This window comes from Sinocyclocheilus rhinocerous, unplaced genomic scaffold (assembly GCF_001515625.1).
Source record: "Sinocyclocheilus rhinocerous isolate Xijiao unplaced genomic scaffold, SAMN03320098_v1.1 scaffold1396, whole genome shotgun sequence".
Lineage (NCBI taxonomy): Eukaryota > Metazoa > Chordata > Actinopteri > Cypriniformes > Cyprinidae > Sinocyclocheilus > Sinocyclocheilus rhinocerous.
The window spans coordinates 606,890-625,398 of record NW_015629497.1 but is presented as its reverse complement, the minus strand read 5'-3'; the positions used below and the strand labels follow the sequence as shown (position 1 = coordinate 625,398).

Below are 18,509 nucleotides of genomic sequence, written 5' to 3'. Positions count from 1 at the left end.
GTAACGTATTTCATGTAAAAACTTTTTTTTTTTTAAACGGTAATGGCGGTAATGGATGTTAGCCAATCATAAAAGTGGGCGGTTACACTGACCTCTTAAAGGGAAAACACCCCAAAAACGACTGTTTCAGTCAGAGGATGAGAAACAGGGTGGAAAAAGGTCATAAGTCACTCAATTTTGAATGTTTTTCACCCAAAAAACTTTAGTAATATTATAACTACATCTCAGGGAACATAATAACAATAAAAAAAAACATGTCATGACCCCTTTAAAGCTGCTTGCTAAGGCAATCATCACTATTTCTATTGCTGAAAATAGCCCTATTGTTAGCTTTGGTTTGCTTGTCCTTCTCAGTTATGAATGTACAGGAATAATACAGTATCTCAAATCATAGCTATACATTTTTTGAACAACCAGAATATCATAGAGACTTTGGGGGTGGGCTCTTCTGGATGCATTTACCAAAAGCATTGCTAGCCAACTATGGTCGCAAGTTCCATCATTACCAACAAAATTCAACAATTCAGCATTTCGTGAAACCATAGCTCAAACAAACATCGCAAACTTATGTGGTTGGAACTACAGCTCTCAACCTGTGGTTAGAAGCATAATTTCTTGTTAGTAAGACATGTGGACTTTAATAAATCATGCTCTTGGGCACAATAAGCAAGCAAGCATACTATCTATATCGTCATTTCAATTTAAATATATATACATTTCAATCTATATATTTTAGCTTGTCCTCAATAAGTGCCATTTTTGAAGAGTGTGCATGTTTGTAAATGCGTAAGGGAACCCCAAAGTATGATGCAAGAAGGAACTCACGATGAATCAAACATCAAATAAAAAGTTACTACTCCACCACCTGCGCATGACGTCATCAACGACCGTCCTATATTGTGGAACCAATGTGGTTCAAATGACGGAGGTGCGACCATGTTCGGGAAACAGTTGTGACTAGCTAGTTAGTTTCTACAATGATGCATCATGCTAGGTTAGTTAAGAAGCGGGTTACATAATTGTTTAGGAAGCGCACCCCTGATCAGTAAGTAATATCCCAGCAACCACCCAGAACAGCATTTCAACCGCACATTTAACATTAAACTCTAGTCCTGGCACACACATACACTGAACAGGTGGCACTGCCAGAGAGGAAGCTGCAGCAGATGGCATCATGCACCTGACTTACACCAAACACTGCTATACCTTTAATTAGATTTGTATCAAAAAAAGATCATCTACATGGATACATCCTCCAGTTTCTCTGAGATGTTTAGGATTGCTTAATGAAATACTAAAATAGTTGTGATGTAGTTGGAAAACTAAATGGATCACCATTACAGCATAATGAGATGTTATGAACACTTTTATGATGGGATTTAAACATCAGAAAATGTAAGAGTGTAATAAACTAAGAGTTTCCCAGGATGAACCAGGTGATAACAACGTATGGTCCAGGACCAGGTCTGACAGCTCTAACAAGCATAATTAAGAAGGTCTACCAGGTCAACCTTGGCCCCAGCAGTTTTATTCCAGTTGATTAACCATCTAGACCAGCTATTGATCATAAATTAAAATCCTAAAGCAGCTGGAAACTATTTAAAGCTACAACCTTTTTAAGCTGGATTTTCCAGCAGGGTTTACAAAGGGAAACTATTTTAACGAAGTTGAATGTAAGCAAATATGCTGTTAAACATACCTTGATCCAATATGATGAGCTGAGCACTCGACTGCACATTGCCAGCGTCATTCTCAGCTAAACACTGATAGAAACCTTCATCTGACTTGACCAGCCCCAGCACCAGCAAGTTCTGCTCCTTCTGTAAAAAGGCACACAAGAACATCGCTGTCATCTAGAAGAAATACTGTATTTATCAGAAGGTCAACAGCATTTCTTCACTCATGTAGGGCAAGCTGGCAACTTACAATGATCTTGAAATAGTCGCTGGGAATGACAGCATCTCCGTTCTTCACCCATTTGATGGTGGGAGCGGGTGAGCCGGTGACCTCACACTCGAATGTGATGTCTGTGGCTTCATGAGCATATATGTTAGCTGGTTTCTTCAGGAACTGTGGGGAAGCTGAGAAGAAAAGCAATAAAACAAAACAAATCCAGTGAGTATGACAAACCAAACATTTGTTTCTTGAGAGAAATGACTCTTCAAATGTCTGTATAACTAAAAGCTAGTAATGATTTCGGGGAAACTATTTGATTTGATTAGGGGGAATAAATGCTGCTTTTGACTTTTCTCAACCTCTAAAAATATCCTAAACACCAGGATGTGGTTAAAATATGCTAGAGGAAAATGCAAAACCTCCAAAGGCTTCCCATTAGCAAATGAGGTTATTTGATCTTGGAGAAGATAAACAGGACATAGATCATCTCAATAACAAGGTAGTGTGCACCAGAATGATTCAGGCCTGTCTGCTGGGACATAATTGGATTGTTGCTCTGTGCTGTGCTGATTTCTCTACCAAACAACCACAACCCTTAGTTGCTGTATATTTTATATGAATTGCATTTTTGCAAAACATTACATATCACTTGCATATGATTAATACCCTTGCCCTTACCCTTGCATAAATCAGTATGTATAGATATTTGTCACTCAGACCATATAAACACATTTTACTTTTTAAAAGAGAAATAAGCAAAAATTACAAATAAATTGTACCAAAAAAAAAAAGGCTGCGCAAGAAAAGATTTCAAATGTAATAGCACATTATATAAGTGATATTCATAAAACCAACCACAAAAACGTTTAGAATAATAATTTAATGGAATAATTTCATGAATGATATAAATATAGATGTATATATAACCACATTTAAACTAACCATCTGTAATTAATTTTCCTCTTAAAAGACAAATTAGTATAATTACAAATAAACTGTACAACAAGCACACATAAATTATACATTTATATAAAATACATATAAATTAATATAGTAAAATACACTGTTTATATAGGCGTAACTAAAAGAAAAATGAGTGTAATTGCAAATAAACTGTACAATAAGCACAAGAAAAGATTTAGAATGTGCACCCCTGCTCTCGACAGACGGCACCCCGGTTGGGAAACACTGTTACATTACATAAATTATATATGTCATTCTTATATATTTATACACAGTTGTGGTCAAAATTTTACATACACTTTGGAGTACAAATTTTACATACACTTCTGCAAAATGTTAATTATTTTACCAAAATAAGAGGGATCCTACAAAATGCATGTTATTTTTATTTAATACTGACCTGAATAAGATATTTCGCATATGATATTTCATTGAATACGACGTTTACCTATAGTCCACAAGAGAAAATAATAGTTACATTTATAAAAATGACACCGTTTAAAAGTTTACATACACTTTATTCTTAATACTGTGTTGTTACCTGGATGATCCACAGCTGTTTTTTTTTCTTCTTCTATTTTTGTGATAGTTGTCCTCAGTGTGAAAAGATGGATCTGAAAATCATAGTCATTTTTGGAAAGGGTTCAAATACGTAAAAAATGCTAGAAAACCAAAGAATTTGTGGGACCTGAAGGATTTTTCTGAAGAACAGCGGGCAATGTAACTGTTCAGGACAAACAAGGGACTCATGAACAACTATCACAAAAAAAACGCTGTGGATCAACACAGGTAACACAGTGTTAAGAATCAAGCATATGTAAACTTTTGAATGGGGTCATTTTTATAAATTCAACTATTATTTTCTCTCGTGGACTATATGTAAATGTCCTTTATGTGAAATATCTTATTCAGGTCAGTACTAAATAAAAAATAACATGCATTTTATATGATCCCTCTTATTTTGGTAAAATAATTAACATTTTGCATATACCGCGAAGTGTATGTAAAATTTTGACCACAACACGTGTATGTATGTATGTATGTATGTATATATATATGTAAATATAAGATTATATATAAATTTCATATTAGTTTGAAAACCAACCAAAAATGTTTAGAATAAATTAATGTCATAAAATTATGTATGGAAGTGAATGAGCAAAGGGTAAAAGGGTAAAAATAGCAGATAAAGACTATAGATTGTCATTAACATAAATATTTATAAGACTGTCAATACAATTCTCAGTAGAAAACTAACCAAAAGCAGAATGGCTGCATAAAGCTATGACTGGATGTAAGCTGAGATAAATGAAGCTTATTTGATGTTTTCCAGATGAGCTGGGTTCTACAGTATCTGGAACTGTATATCTAACATAAGTTGCAGCATCAGGGCCAAACTGACAAGAGGTAAGGTGATGAATGGCTGTTAGTATGTGCTCCTGCAGCTTGCTGAGGCCTGCACACACAACCTGCTGAAAAACACTTGTCACACACTGCTGGGTTCCTGCTCAAGCCAGCTCCACGCGGGACAGATGGTTCATGTTTCAATCACTCAGTACATCTCACACTCATAAACCCAGTAGCACATACACAGGGAAGAACTTATATCGCTGGCCCTCTACCTACATTTCAGCAAAGCTAAAAAACGTACCTATACAAACGTTTCCAGTTGAAATGAACACTAGAGGCAGTAAAACTCTGAGACCTTTTATTCCTTTACACACAAAGTATGATTTACAGGGCCAGAGTTTTGATTAAGAAAGCCTAACTTTCGCACAATTCCTTGCACCATATTTAAACAAGTTTAACATGCTGTGAGATTTGAAAACTACTTTTTAACATTAGCGTCACATATACAGCTTCATAGGTATGGGTTTTCTAACTCAGTAAGTTTGCCCGGTAGCTCACGCGATACGGCGTTGCACATTTGAGGTGAAGCGCTCTGGTACAAATCCTGTGAAGCTATGGTTCAACAAAACAGCTCAAACCCACGTATAAGGAAGTTAAAATAGCACGATCGCATCAGTGAATGTGCTTTAATACCACTTGTGAATTTTTTAACACTATCGGGGTACTCTGGTACAAATCCTGTGAAGCTATGGTTCAACAAAACAGCTCAAACCCACGTATAAGGAAGTTAAAATAGCACGATCACATCAGTGAATGTGCTTTAATATCACTTGTGAATTTTTTAACACTATCGGGTAGGTTTAGGTTTGGGTTTGGTGTTCTGGGTATGTTATATTCCAACACGACAGAGCATTAACCTTTTAGCGACACTCCCTGGACATTTGAATTCTGAACCGCCGCAATACATATCTGAAGCATTGTAATAAAAACACAGCAATACGTGTCTGTTCCAACATAATAAAAACACTGTAATTACCTTTTTTATTTCTTTCATTCCATGGCAGAAAAAAAATAGAACTGTGCGATGTAAACTCAGAATTCAGAGAAGAAGAATTTGAAATTCTGAGAAAGATAAGTCTGAATGGTGAGATATAAACTTGCAATTGCAAGAAAAAGGCAGAATTGTGAGATAAAAATGAGCATTTTTATTCCGTGGCTTCCATAGGTTACACTCCCTATACATTCTACAGGGAGATTATAGTGACGATAAAAACATCTCAAATGACCACACAGCTCTTATCACTGCCTCACTTGCATTCAGGAGCATGTCTCGGGTTTCCCGCTATATTACAGACAATGTCAAAGCTCAACACACACTGTTGTTTCTATTCATCTACCCTGCATTTCAGAGTAGAAACAGCAACCTACAAGCTACTCCCTTATGTTGTTTAGCACAGAAAAGACAGTCTATCAAAGTTTAATAGGATTCTGGGTTTCTCACCTACAGTATAACAAAAACATAGAGAGCACAGAAATTCCCAGATCAATCTGACCTGCTCACACCAGCACACATCTATGCATGTTGACTAGTTATATACGCAACAATGTATTCATAACTGTTCTGCGCCTGCTGGTTGACATTTAGAATCTGAGCAAACAAGACATGAAAGTAATTGTTTTATTTCACACTTGAAACAGGAATACATGATTGCTCTGGATACAACCTGCTCTATCAATAGAATTATGTTGATTACAACAAAACAATTTTGAATTGTTAGAAAAAATAATAATAACTTGCAATAGGAGAGCAAACAAGAGGGTCCAGAGGGTTTAACAAGCAGAGATACAACCTGCTCTATCAATATAGCATTATGTTGATTACAACAAAACAATTTTGAATTGTTAGAAAAAATAATAATAACTTGCAATAGGAGCAAACAAGAGGGTCCAGAGGGTTTAACAAGCAGAAATGTGAATCTCATATTTTTGTTAAAGGAAGAATTATTCAGCATGCCTTATTCAGCAAAACCTATTACTATTTGAGCTGTAAAGTATGTTTTAGAGGTGGGACTACTGTTCTGGGCAAATTAATTTCTGGTTTTGTGTTACCAATGTAATTCCTGTAAGTGTAGTGTAGTCAGCAATTCTATCACACTTGTCTCTTTGCAACACGCATAAAGTCTTGTGGCTATTACTTTTAAGGCAGTGAGTATTTTTGGTATTTTTGGTTTTATACTTTAGAAGATTACAATAAAGTGAGAACTGAACGTAATGTTTTTGGATACTCAATTAATTGAAATGAATATTTTATATTATATTATATATTTTATCATTTAAATGTATATTAAACGCAATTAGTTATTAAATTAAAAGTGTTTTTGACCCACTTAATTATAATTTAAGTAGATCTTTTAAGTAGAACCATATTTCATAATTATTTATATTGTCTTTGAAATATGGTTAAAGTTTACTGCTAATTGTACTGACAAGCATTTATGATAAACTGAAATTTAATGTCATTTACTGAATGTCATTTATTTTTAATGATAAAGTACATTTAAAATGTATTAACTTTGAATAACTCTATTCACTATCAATATTGAATAATATTGAATAACACTAAAATTATAATCAAGTATTTAAAGGCAGAGTAAGCGATTTCTGGTAGCCAATGTTGATATTTGAAATCACCAAAACAAACACGCACCTACCCCAAAAGGGTCTTGCCCCTATTTTGATAGCTCCGCCCCACATATACGTACGCAACCCAGGCAACGATTAGTTTTGTGAAACAAAGCAAAACCAATGTTACACCGTGTCTACGGACGTGAGCGGCGCGGCGCAACAAATCCCGACAGAAAACTGCTGCCGGGTTCTATTTATGACGTGCTGACACAAATTTCAAATGGTTTTCAACGGTCGTTTGATCGCGTCCGGTGTAGGCAGACTTTAGCTGTTGTAGACACGGTGTTACTCACCTACTGAGAAGAAACATAGCAACCTCGGCGTCCGATCGCAGGCCTCCGCTCCTTGAGTTCTCTCCAGCACTGGAAAGCTGATCCAATATTTTACACGGGTCCTACTTCTTGCCTTGTCGTTCCGCAGACGTTTTCCTCTTTTGTTTTTTTATCCGCCATCTCTATCTTTCTGTCGCTCGGCTCGGCTAATGTCCGTCCCATGCACTGAAAGCGCTCTCCTCCACAGCACGAGTAGACACGCCCCTTATTGCTGATTGGCTACAAGTTTGTTTTGCTATTCGGCCCGAATCAGTTTTCTAAAGTGTTTTTGAAAAATCACATACCCTGCCTTTAAGACGTGCTTTAGTTAGTCAACACATCAATATGCAATATTGAATAACACTAAAATTGTAATCAAGTATTTTAAACATGCTTTAGTTAGTCAACAACACATCAATATGCTTTTTTAAAGCACAACAAACGATTATTAAACCATAATGACTTTAAAGTGAAAGTTTTAATTTGACATTAAAAGTGCATTTTTAAAAGTGTACTTAAGTGTTTTAAGAAACAAAGCCATGAAAGTGTACTCTCTTTAATGACTTTTTATTTGATTTATATACTATCTGCAAGTACAGTTTTTTTTAAAGTATACTTTTAAGAATTGAAGTGCACAAAGGCAAAGTAAAGGGCCTGAAAGTGTTTCCCCCCAGTATCTTTCATCTTTTCATCTTGTCACAGTGTAGGAGTTCTCAGTAGATGGACAGATGGTCAAAGCTCATTACACTCCACATATCTGCATGAAATCTACAGCCCAGATTCTATTCTATTCTCTGTGATTTCACACCTGTCTGAACCATCTCACGTCCCTTTCATCATCACACAATCACATCTCATGCACTACTGTCAGTCCCGCCCAAAAACTGCAGCTTGAGCAATTACAGAGAATCCAATACCTGTTTCTGTAAACGTGTCTGAAGCGTGATCAGAGCGTGCAGTGGAATTACAGAACTTAATGTCACCGAGAAAATGCAACACTTCCTCTGAACAGCACTAGAGGAAAGAGCTTACGTTATTAATAAAAATATTGTTCAATTAGCATGTTTTTGTGTTTTGCTTTGGTACCGAGAACCGTGGATTTTCACTGGTATTGGTACCGAATACTGAAATTTTGGTACCGTGACAACACTACTTTACAGTGTGACATGACATTCACTTGACTAGTCCTTTAGCAGTGAGGTTTAATCTTACCTTTCAGCGCGAGCACAGTCTGGGCCTCTATGGATCCGTTGACATTGTCTGCCATGCAGCTGTACGAACCGGCATCTTCCTCAGTGAGATTGAAGATCCGCAGACTGCCTCCGCCAAGCACTTCAAAGCGGCCCTTGCTGTGCGGAGAAGAGAAAAAGGCGATGTCAATAAGCTCCCTGCAGAATGTCAAATGCATACTTAGCCCAACACTAATTCAATAACTGCAGTATACATGTTCTTTCTTACATGCAGAAAATGGAATCTATATCGCGAAGGGCGCATTCTAGCAGAAAAGGGCAGCTTCAACATTGGTTTAGGTCAGGCTTGATAATCGGAAGTTCTCTGGTTTGATCACCATCAGGGGCAAACAATGAATGGGTCACCATTGTGCACTTGAGGTCACCAAAGCACTTAATCCCAGGATGCTTCAGGAGGATTGTCCAGGTAATTGTACTGTATGTTGCTTTGGATAAAAGGGACTTTTCCCTAAGAGGGTAGTGTTAGGAGGAAAATATTGTTAGTTTACCTTAGAATGTCAAGGTAACTATTATATTAGTTTTTTTATTGTTATTTTAATTTATTTCAACCCTGTTACCAAAAGTTGTGTGAATGCAAAAGAAATGTCTGAATGTACTTATTTATTTTCTATTTTTCATCCCTGTTACCAAAAATTGTCTGAATGCAAAAGACATCCCTGAGTTTATTTATTTGTTAACTATTTTTCATCTCTGTTACCAAAAGTTGTCTGAATACAAAAGGCATGTCAGAATGTATTTGCTATTTTCATCCCTGTTACCAAAATCTGTCTAAATACAAAAGAAATGTCTGGATTTACTTATTTACTATTTTTAATCCCTGTTACCAAAAGTTGTCTGAATACAAAAGACATGTCTAAAATGATTTACTATTTTTCATCCCTGCCATCATAAGTTCTCTGAATATAAAATACATATCTACATTTATTTAGTTGCTTGAATACAAAATATATCTGAATACAATTTAAAACTCTGTTTGCTTTATAGTAAAAACATTAAATAAATAAATAAATTGTGGGTTTTCTAGGATACAACAAGCATGTGTTTTCAAAGGGTCTTTATTATTTTATTTTTGGCCTTTTTTTTAATCTATAATCTATAAACTATCAAGCATAACTCAGCAAATGAAACAGTGCTCTGAAGGACGTCTAAGTCCTGAGAGGGCAGCCTGACAGTGTCCATTACACACGCCAGACCACAGGACTTGCATAAGAGCGAGTAACTCAAAAGTCTTGTGCTCAGAGAAACTCCACCCTGCCTTAAACCATCACACATACCTCATCCCAAAGGAAAATCAGCAGGTCTCATAAAGGAGGCCTTTGTACCTTTGGGCTAAAGAACACGCGATGAAACACGTAGGCCCACTGTGGAGCTTTTCCACCTAAGACACGCTTCAGTCTCCATGTTTTTTAGTTTTTTTCATGGACATGACGTTATTACTTACTATTATAATTCATTCATTCACTATTTTTCATGCCTGTTAACAAAAGAGATATCTAAAAGAATTTTAAAACCCTGTGTGCTTTCTAGCAATAAACATTAAATATGTGAAAATAACTATACATAAATTTGTAAAACAAAAGTGGGTAACAAGGTTGTTACAAGTAACAGCGATTAAGGTTTAGGATAAATTCTGCTACCATTCAGTTTGGGTTAGTTTAAGACCAAATGACCAAAAATTAAAAATATATTAAAAAAAATAGTGTAGTATTTTGATATTTGTTAAAGAGTTACTCCACCCCAAAATGAAAATCAGCCGCACTGCACGGCCGCACTGCACGGATGCACGGTTTTCGTTCAAATCAAAGCGTAAATACACATAGTAAACGTATCCTTGTGTTGCGGCTGACACAGAATAGCGTACGCTGCTTGCGTTCAGTGGTTATTCTCCAAAATGGCGCTACAGTGATGCGGAGAGACACAGAGGAGACAAATTGTTGAATAAAGTCGTTATTTTTGTTTTCTTCGCGTACAAAAAGTATTCTCGTCGCTTCATAACGTTACAGTTGAACCACTGATGGCAGATGGACTATTCTGACGATGTCTTTGCCAAGTAAATTACACTGTCAAGGTCCAGAAAAGTATCAGTCAATGGGACAGTCACAAGCCTCCCGGTTTTCATCCAACATATCTTAAATTGTTACCCGAAGACGAACAAAGCTTTTACGGGTTTGGAACGACATGGGGGTAAGTGATTAATGACAAAATTTTCATTTTGGGGTGGAGTAACCCTTTAACTTCATACAGCTAAATAATCATAATCTATTTTCTTGATGTGTCACAAAATGTACTGGTAAGAGCATCAACCATTCAGTCCTGTAACCATTATTTTAGTTTAAAAATGACATTTTCATTTTTGCACAATAAAGTAAATGGCTCTCATCCTTGGGGCTAAAAAAAAAAAAAAAAAAAAAAAATGAATGAATGAATTTAATTGGAAACATTAGTTTACCAATAACCAGAAATTATCATTTGGTCTGTAAATAGGCTAGACTCAGTGATTCCCATTCAGGAATATTGATACATTATTTACTTATAAATTATTTTTATGTTTATTCAATGCTTATTGCTAGAAAATAACAAAAATCACACAAATAAGTGTTGTATTCAGACATACCTAAGTTTGTTGAAAAATAATAACAATAATAATAATAATAATAACACCAATGGTTTCAAGCCCTATTTTGCATCATATAAACAACAATGGCATAAACAGAAATTATTTTCCCATTCTGAACATCATAATTCCTCCGATTCATTATTCAACAAGTGGTCATTTCCTCCCCCTTACATGGTTTCTTAAAATTTCTCAACTTGTGTAAGTTGGACACATACTATTCTTTATTCAGGACCATCAGTGCATTAGGAGTGTTGAGGGAGCAGTAATGCTTTTGTGTATGGAGTCACCTCAAATAACCCAGAACTAATTTACAAAAGCCTCATGACTGCAGACTGGTTTGGGCTAACAGCTAGCACTGCATATGCCGTGATGTATATCCAGTGTGCAGCTCTGAGGCTAAACTACTGGCATCCGTCAACAGAAATCCAACACCAAACTACCCGTGGCACTGACCCAACCTGCCTCAGAGCAGCCAGCCTGTGATTGATGCCGTCATAAGATACAAGTGAGTGAGATGAAAGGCTTCCTTGTCAACAGCTCGGAAGGTTCTGGCATGGTCTCCACCCTCAACTGTTCAGCTCCATGACTGTGACTCTAAACAGAGCAGCTACTAATGCTGTGCCAAGACTTGAATGAGGGTAGTGACATTATTCCATCTGATGCCACCAGCAAAAATTGTGTGTTACCCCACTGGAAAATCCAGTTAAAACCAGCTTCTGATGGTTTCTACCCCCATAAAGTCAAAAATGTCAGTGATATAATCTATATTTCATAAAGCTGAAAAAAGAATGAAATTCTTGAAAAGAAAAACTTTTTATCAGACTTATTTATTCCTGGTTGTGTGGCAGCCCCAGTGTTACAAACAGAAGTTTATTTTTATCAAGCTAAGGTAAAATCTGCTTCAATGTTTATTAAAGGCGCAATAGGAGATCTTGGAAAATGCTAACTTTAGCCTGATAGCACTGAAAGCGAATGTCCCACCCTCCATGCAATCGCCTTCCAAAGCCACGCCCCCTGAATGCATATACGCTCACTCACAGACCAGAGTACCAGAGACAACATTACTACAATAGGCTACATCAGGTTCCCAATTCCAGCCCATGTTCCGAAGTGAAGTAAACTTCAACGGATTTCCCCTGCTCAGGGAGTAGGGAGCAATGAACTCTGTGTAGGGATCATATCGATCTGAACACAGTTCATGCACGTAGCTCACTTCTAACGAGCTGGTTATCTGAATCGGGTGTGTTAACTAAGCGAGACATTCAAAATATGCAGAGCGGGGGGCGCGAGGACTGGATTAATCGCTGGGCTACATCATGTGTCATTCACCGGTGAGAAAACTTTAAAAGTACTACAATACCAGGAAGGAAGATCGGGTTTGTTGATGTTTGCCTGCCATCCTTGCTCTGTCTGCACAGCGTGCATGAACGCGCTGATGACGTATCCTGTCTGCGTGAACTCGGACCGAGCGTTTTGATTGGACGAACATTTCTTGGTCCTACGCCTTCCACAGAATATATAAATACAGATGAATACATTTAGACCACTTAACTTAATGATTGCTATCGGGATGTGAAGAGACTTTCAACCAGCATAACAAAAAATGTTTCTGAAGACAATCACCTATTACACCTTTAATATTTTGGGGAAAAAAACCTATCCACCAAACCAAAGTCATATGGTGTGATCAATAAAGCCAAGTTCATGACAGTCAGTAAGTTTTTAAAAATATCAGATAATTTTACCTTTTTTTAATCACAAAGCAACGTAACTTCAGGTTGTAAAATGTAGTATTGTGATATTGTAAAAAAAAACAAAAAAAACCCCCAAAAAACAATGACATTTGTGAATGATTGATTCATTCAGGATACATGTTTAATAAGTGTAAAAAAATGTTTTGAGATAAAAGACATTCATTCACTAATATCATTGTTTTGTTTTGTTCTGTTTTTTTTTTAAGAAAATATGTTTTACTTGATGGTTAACAACATATGATATTTTTTTTGAAATTAAAACCATTCTTAAAAATTTTATTAAAGCTTTTTTTTTTCTTTCCCCTCCCCTCCCCAAAACCACAAACCATCATGAATACAAAGAGTACATTTTTAGGAACTTGGCACATGTGTTTTAAACAATTTTTAGTTTTTATATTTTTAGTTACGGACATTCTTCTTTGTCATTGACCCTTTTATCTGGTCTACCACCTGATGTTCTCAAAATACCCAACAAGTACTCAATCAATCCTATCAAAAACTATCAAACTAGACCAGCTTGGAGAGCAGCTAAGACCAACTTCAGATGGTTCAAACTGTTGTTTTACTGCAGGGTAGCTAAGACCATCTTAATTAAGCTTTAACAACCTAAGCTGCAATCATCTGTCTTTTTTTAATGCTGAATAATACTTAGTTAGGAATTAACTGCTTTTTAAAAAAGAACTGAGAAGAATGCATTCATATTTATTAATTTACCAGCATTGTTGAATAATGAACATTTCACAAAACAAATGAATAGCAATAGAGCATTATAATGTGCAGGTGGCTCTGAAATAGACTGAATATCCTCTCTGGACAGGGCTGCATTCTGACTACACCACATGTTTAGAGAGTTTAAAGAAGAAAAACTTTCCAAGTCAAGAACCTTTATGAGCTAATGTCATATTATTTTCTACATCCTGAATATATGTTCTCTCAGCTGTGGTTTCGCCAGTGTGATGTATGCTGCTCTTTTATAGAACGTGGACTAAGCTCCAAATGAAATACTTCAGAAGAGGGAAAAACGGAGCATAAAATCAATATGAAGAGCTCATATTTACAATGAGGCAGAGTGTTTGTTTTTCCCAGCTGGGCTGAGACCGTCATCATACCTTTCTTTATTTGTTTTGCAGGTGCCTCCAATGGTTAACCAATATTTTGATTAGCACATTACAACACGTATGCCCAAAGCCACAGCCTGCGTAATACGCGCACATTAGACGTCTGAATGAACTGGCGGGTGAGGCTGGATTTAGCCCTGGATGTGTCATTAGCTTCTGAGTGCACGGAGAGGCCACCGTCATTCCTAAAGGAACGGGACACAGAGGAACTCACAGAGGGAGATAGGGGAGGAAAAAATGGACAGAGAAGCCGAAATGGAGAGGCAGCCACAAAATTCATATGCTCCAGTGACAAAAACAGCTGTCACACATTTGGCTGAATGAATCCTGCTATAGTGCTGCATGGTCTATTCAACAGCAGCGATGTCCTGCCAACCAGTAAAACAGACATCCAGTACAATGCATTCCAACCCTTCACTTTTCATTCCAGCAGTGTGCCCAAGTCATAAATTACGTAGATTCAGCCTCAGATGGGCCACCCACGGACGATTCATGGAACCTCTGATGCATACTCCAAGCAAAAATGGCAAGGGCTTTTGCAAAATGGCAAGCTCCAATCTTTGAGTCCGACATGTCCTGATCCCAATGCTCCCTTCACACCCCTGCTTTCCTGTAAACTCGGTACTTTTCTATAAAACAAGGTTACCCAAAAGTGGGGTTCAAAAACCCATGGGGCTTTGCGAGTTGATGAAAAGCTAATAATTAAATTAAATTTAAAAAAAATAAAAATAAATAAATAATTTCTAAATAAAATCAATAAAAAAATATTTTATTTTAATTTACCTGCATGTCCTGTGAACATTAACAGACATCAGAGAACCATGGATAGATTTCAGAGGGAAAATTTCAGAGTACTTCAAATTAATATGAAAGAGTTTCTCATAATTTAAAAAAATATATATTTCAGAAATATCAAGCTAGAAAAACCTTCAGAACCCCTTGGTAGTGGCACCATATTACTTTGATTTGGTGGACAAAAGTTTGGCAAATATTTATAATCAGCCACACCTACTTAAAACGGCCTACGTCATACCTACGTCACTATCTGGGAAGATTTGCATAACGCCGCCCAAATGTTCACGCAAAGAAAGAAGGCGTAACTTTTATTCTCGCTGTAGTATTGTTGTTGCCGCCGCCATGTCGTGAAGAGCTGTGTGTTTCGTTGTGAAAGCAAAACTACTTTGTTTGGCCTTCCAAAAGAGGACGATATCTGCTTCGTCATGCCTGGAGCTGATCCGTGCTGGTATTCACAACTTTATTTATTGATGGAAAAATTCCCTCTATATAGAACGTGCACCTGTAGTGAATTTCAAATCACAAAAGTATATCTTTAAAATCTGTACTTGCAGATATTATTACTGAAATAACAGGCCACTTAAGTGTATTTAATGAAAGTAGACTTTCATGACTATGTTTCTGACACTAAAATACACTTTAAAATGTGCACTTTGTAATAATGTTGAATTAAAAGTTTTTCTTTAAAGTGCATTTCAAATAATTACGTTTTAACAACCTGTTGTGCTTTGAAGTGCACTTATTTTCATGTGTTGACTAACATACTAAAACACGTAAAATACTTGATTAAAATTATAACGTGTGTAATTCAATATTACATTCAAGATTAATATATTTGTACAAAATGTAGATAAAATCTACATTTTTACATACATGTAAAAATGTAATTGCAACTTCATTAGTACTAACGTGTAATTACAAATATTTTTATATTCATGACTTTAAAGTTTCAATAGAAATTACATCAACTTATATTTTGGTTTACCATAAATTCCTTACATTACCTATATTATTACTTTTTGCTAGAACTTCTATTTAACAAAGATGGTCTGTGCTGGGTCATCAGAGCCCTCCCTCTGGCCGAACATTACATGGCCAGACTCTATTACCAACAGCATAAATTTGATATCAGGAGAGTGTTGGCTGAAAACTGCATTTAATCTTCTTAATACATATCTTGAACAAAAGGCTGCAGAAATTAGAGGCCATTAACATTGATAAGCAACTCTGCCAATGGCCAACCCTCAATAATTTCACCCGACCTTTATAGATCGGGAGAGCAAGAGACAATGATCAACCCCAAATTGGATTTTAAATGGGGTTCCAGAGAGTCGAGCAAAGGGAACAAGGAGGCAGGATGAATAGCTAGTCGGTTGATCAGCATTTCAGTTTTACTGAGCTGGTGTGGATAACAAGGGATACAACTAAAGACAGGACAAACTAACAAAAACATAAAAACAACTGCGGAGCACGCCACGGAGGCAGCCATCAGTGTCGGCGCCATCTCTAATTGTCGTCCAAACATTCAGGGATAGCTGGATCAGCTACACTATTCCAAAAACCATCTTAACCACCATAATGATCCTGTTTTTTGAGGTAAACTGTAGAAATGGCCCCAGAATCTCCTTCAGTATTAAGGTTGTTATTTGGGGTCTTTGTGTTACATTCAGTTTATTTTATGTATAATAATAATAACAACAGAGCCCAAAGAGGGACACTACAGTATGATCAAAGGAACCGTGAACACGCTTTGTTCATATTTAAATTGTGTCTTAAGGTTCAGGGGATTGAAGTCACACTTCATACAGACCCCAATATGAGGCAATCAACAGTCACTCTCACTGTACCCTTTCATCTATCTTTTCTCTCTTGTTCTGCCTCTCTGACTCGTCCGTTTACCGTGGTTAATCCCCACAGTGCAGCCACTCTCAGAGGCTGTGAGGCACGCAAAGCGTGTTTTCATAAATTCAGATACTGTATGTCAAGCAGGGGCTTGAATGCCTCGTTCTATCACTGTCTGATAATACGATCATTCTTACAAATATTCCCTATTGCTCTTTAATTTGACATTCCCAATTACTGACTGACAGTCCAAGCCCCGTCTTCGGGAAATCTCACAGGAAGTTTTTAATTGTTATGAACAAAACATCTTTTTCAGTCATCTAAGTTTGAGAGTGCATTCGGTGTTGAAATTACCTCAGCCCTTGTTCCACACGCAGCTCCTTTGATTAATGAAGTAATCTTGTGAAGATGGCAACTCTGGGAATACTTACATTAAAACCAGTGAATGTGGTAATTATTGTTATGACAAACTTACTCTAAGGCAATTATTAGTGGTGTTTACTAAGGCAAGCAACACAATTACAATTGCTCATGTTAATGGTTAGTTATATATGTTAATTTAGACGTTATGCACGTTTTTATAGACAGTTATTTGAATTGACAGTTTAATGCGCTGCATTATTTTGCTCATTGCGCCCTCCTGTGGAGGTCAAAAGTTTCCTTAAGACTTATTTAATCTGCAAATAAAACATAAGAAAGGAGATATTTGTTGAAACTTTATTTTGTGTGTGTGTGTCTGTGTGTGTGTGTGTGTGTGTGTGTGTGTGGTGTAGACACTTGCAGTCTTGACTGGCATTTACACTTCTCAGGCAGGCGCCGTCACTGTAATTATTTACTCAGGCAGCTGGGATGGGGCTGTATGCCAGCAGAACAGCAGCCGTACACAGAGAGTGATCCCTAAAAGTGGACACTGCTGCCACAGCGGGACTCTAAGCTCGTGTTCAACACACTGGCAACACACTGAGGAATCAATGACCTGTTAGTGGAAATCACTGTCTGATTCAGGGTGCAGAGCTCTGGATCTATTAATAGCAGAGTATCTATCCACCCCGGAGATCTGTGAGGACAGAGATGCTGTTTGATGATGCATTCCCTACCTGTACTCAATGAGCTGGTCTTTGTGCGTCCATGTGACGTAGGCTGTGGGATATCCTGTCACCACACAGGGGAGCAGAACGCTCTCTCCAACGACTTTAGACACATGCTGAGGCTCCATGAGAAACTCCAGGGTCCTTTCTTCCCCTGATTCTGTACAAAACAGAGAAGTGAATTCACAGTCAATGTCTGTCCCAGTGCTAATGTTATTTAAATAATAATTACTTTCAAAAAGATTTTTGTTTTTCTGTAAAAAAATTTAAACATCCTTAAAACAAAGAAAATCTACATGAAAAGTTAAATTGCATATAATACTACAAATGTTTTTAGAGAATATATTTTTCTATTAAGTTGAAACCTTATTGACAAACATTTTTTTCCTAGTGCTAGTCAACCCAAAAATGATAATTATGTCATGCCATTCCAAACCTGCATGACTTTCTTTCTTCTGCAGAACACAACATTAGATATTTTGAGAAATGTCTCAGTGTCTCAGTGTCCATACAGTTGTCAATGGGGTCCAATGTTGTTTGGTTCTCAGTATTTGGTTCTGAACCACATGAGGGTGAGTAAATGAGGATAGAATTTTTATTTTTGAGTGGACTATCTTTTTAAACATGAATGTAATACAATTTAGGCTTCTGTTTTGCTTAAAAAATATATGCAAAATCAGGATATATTCTCCTAAAACAAATGTTATTCTTACTCCCCAAGAGAATTTGTTAAAAAAGGATGTTTAAATAGACAAAAAGCATAAATAACATTTAAATATAATATATATATATATATATATATAGAGAGAGAGAGAGAGAGAGTGAGAGAGAGAGAGAGAG

At 36.6% G+C, this 18,509-nt stretch overlaps 1 protein-coding gene across 1 annotated transcript in view; it reads right to left on the bottom strand.

Annotated features, from left to right (window-relative positions):
• The window catches only part of LOC107738914 (neogenin-like), an 84,636-nt gene that overhangs the window by 35,295 nt on the left and 30,832 nt on the right, over window positions 1-18,509 (bottom strand). Inside the window, exons 3-6 of the mRNA XM_016550838.1 lie at window positions 17,679-17,829; window positions 8,418-8,554; window positions 1,927-2,081; window positions 1,700-1,820 (exon numbers count right to left, since the gene is read on the bottom strand). Coding sequence (XP_016406324.1) covers window positions 1,700-1,820; window positions 1,927-2,081; window positions 8,418-8,554; window positions 17,679-17,829 — 564 coding nt within the window. The remainder of the gene's footprint in view (window positions 1-1,699; window positions 1,821-1,926; window positions 2,082-8,417; window positions 8,555-17,678; window positions 17,830-18,509) is intronic.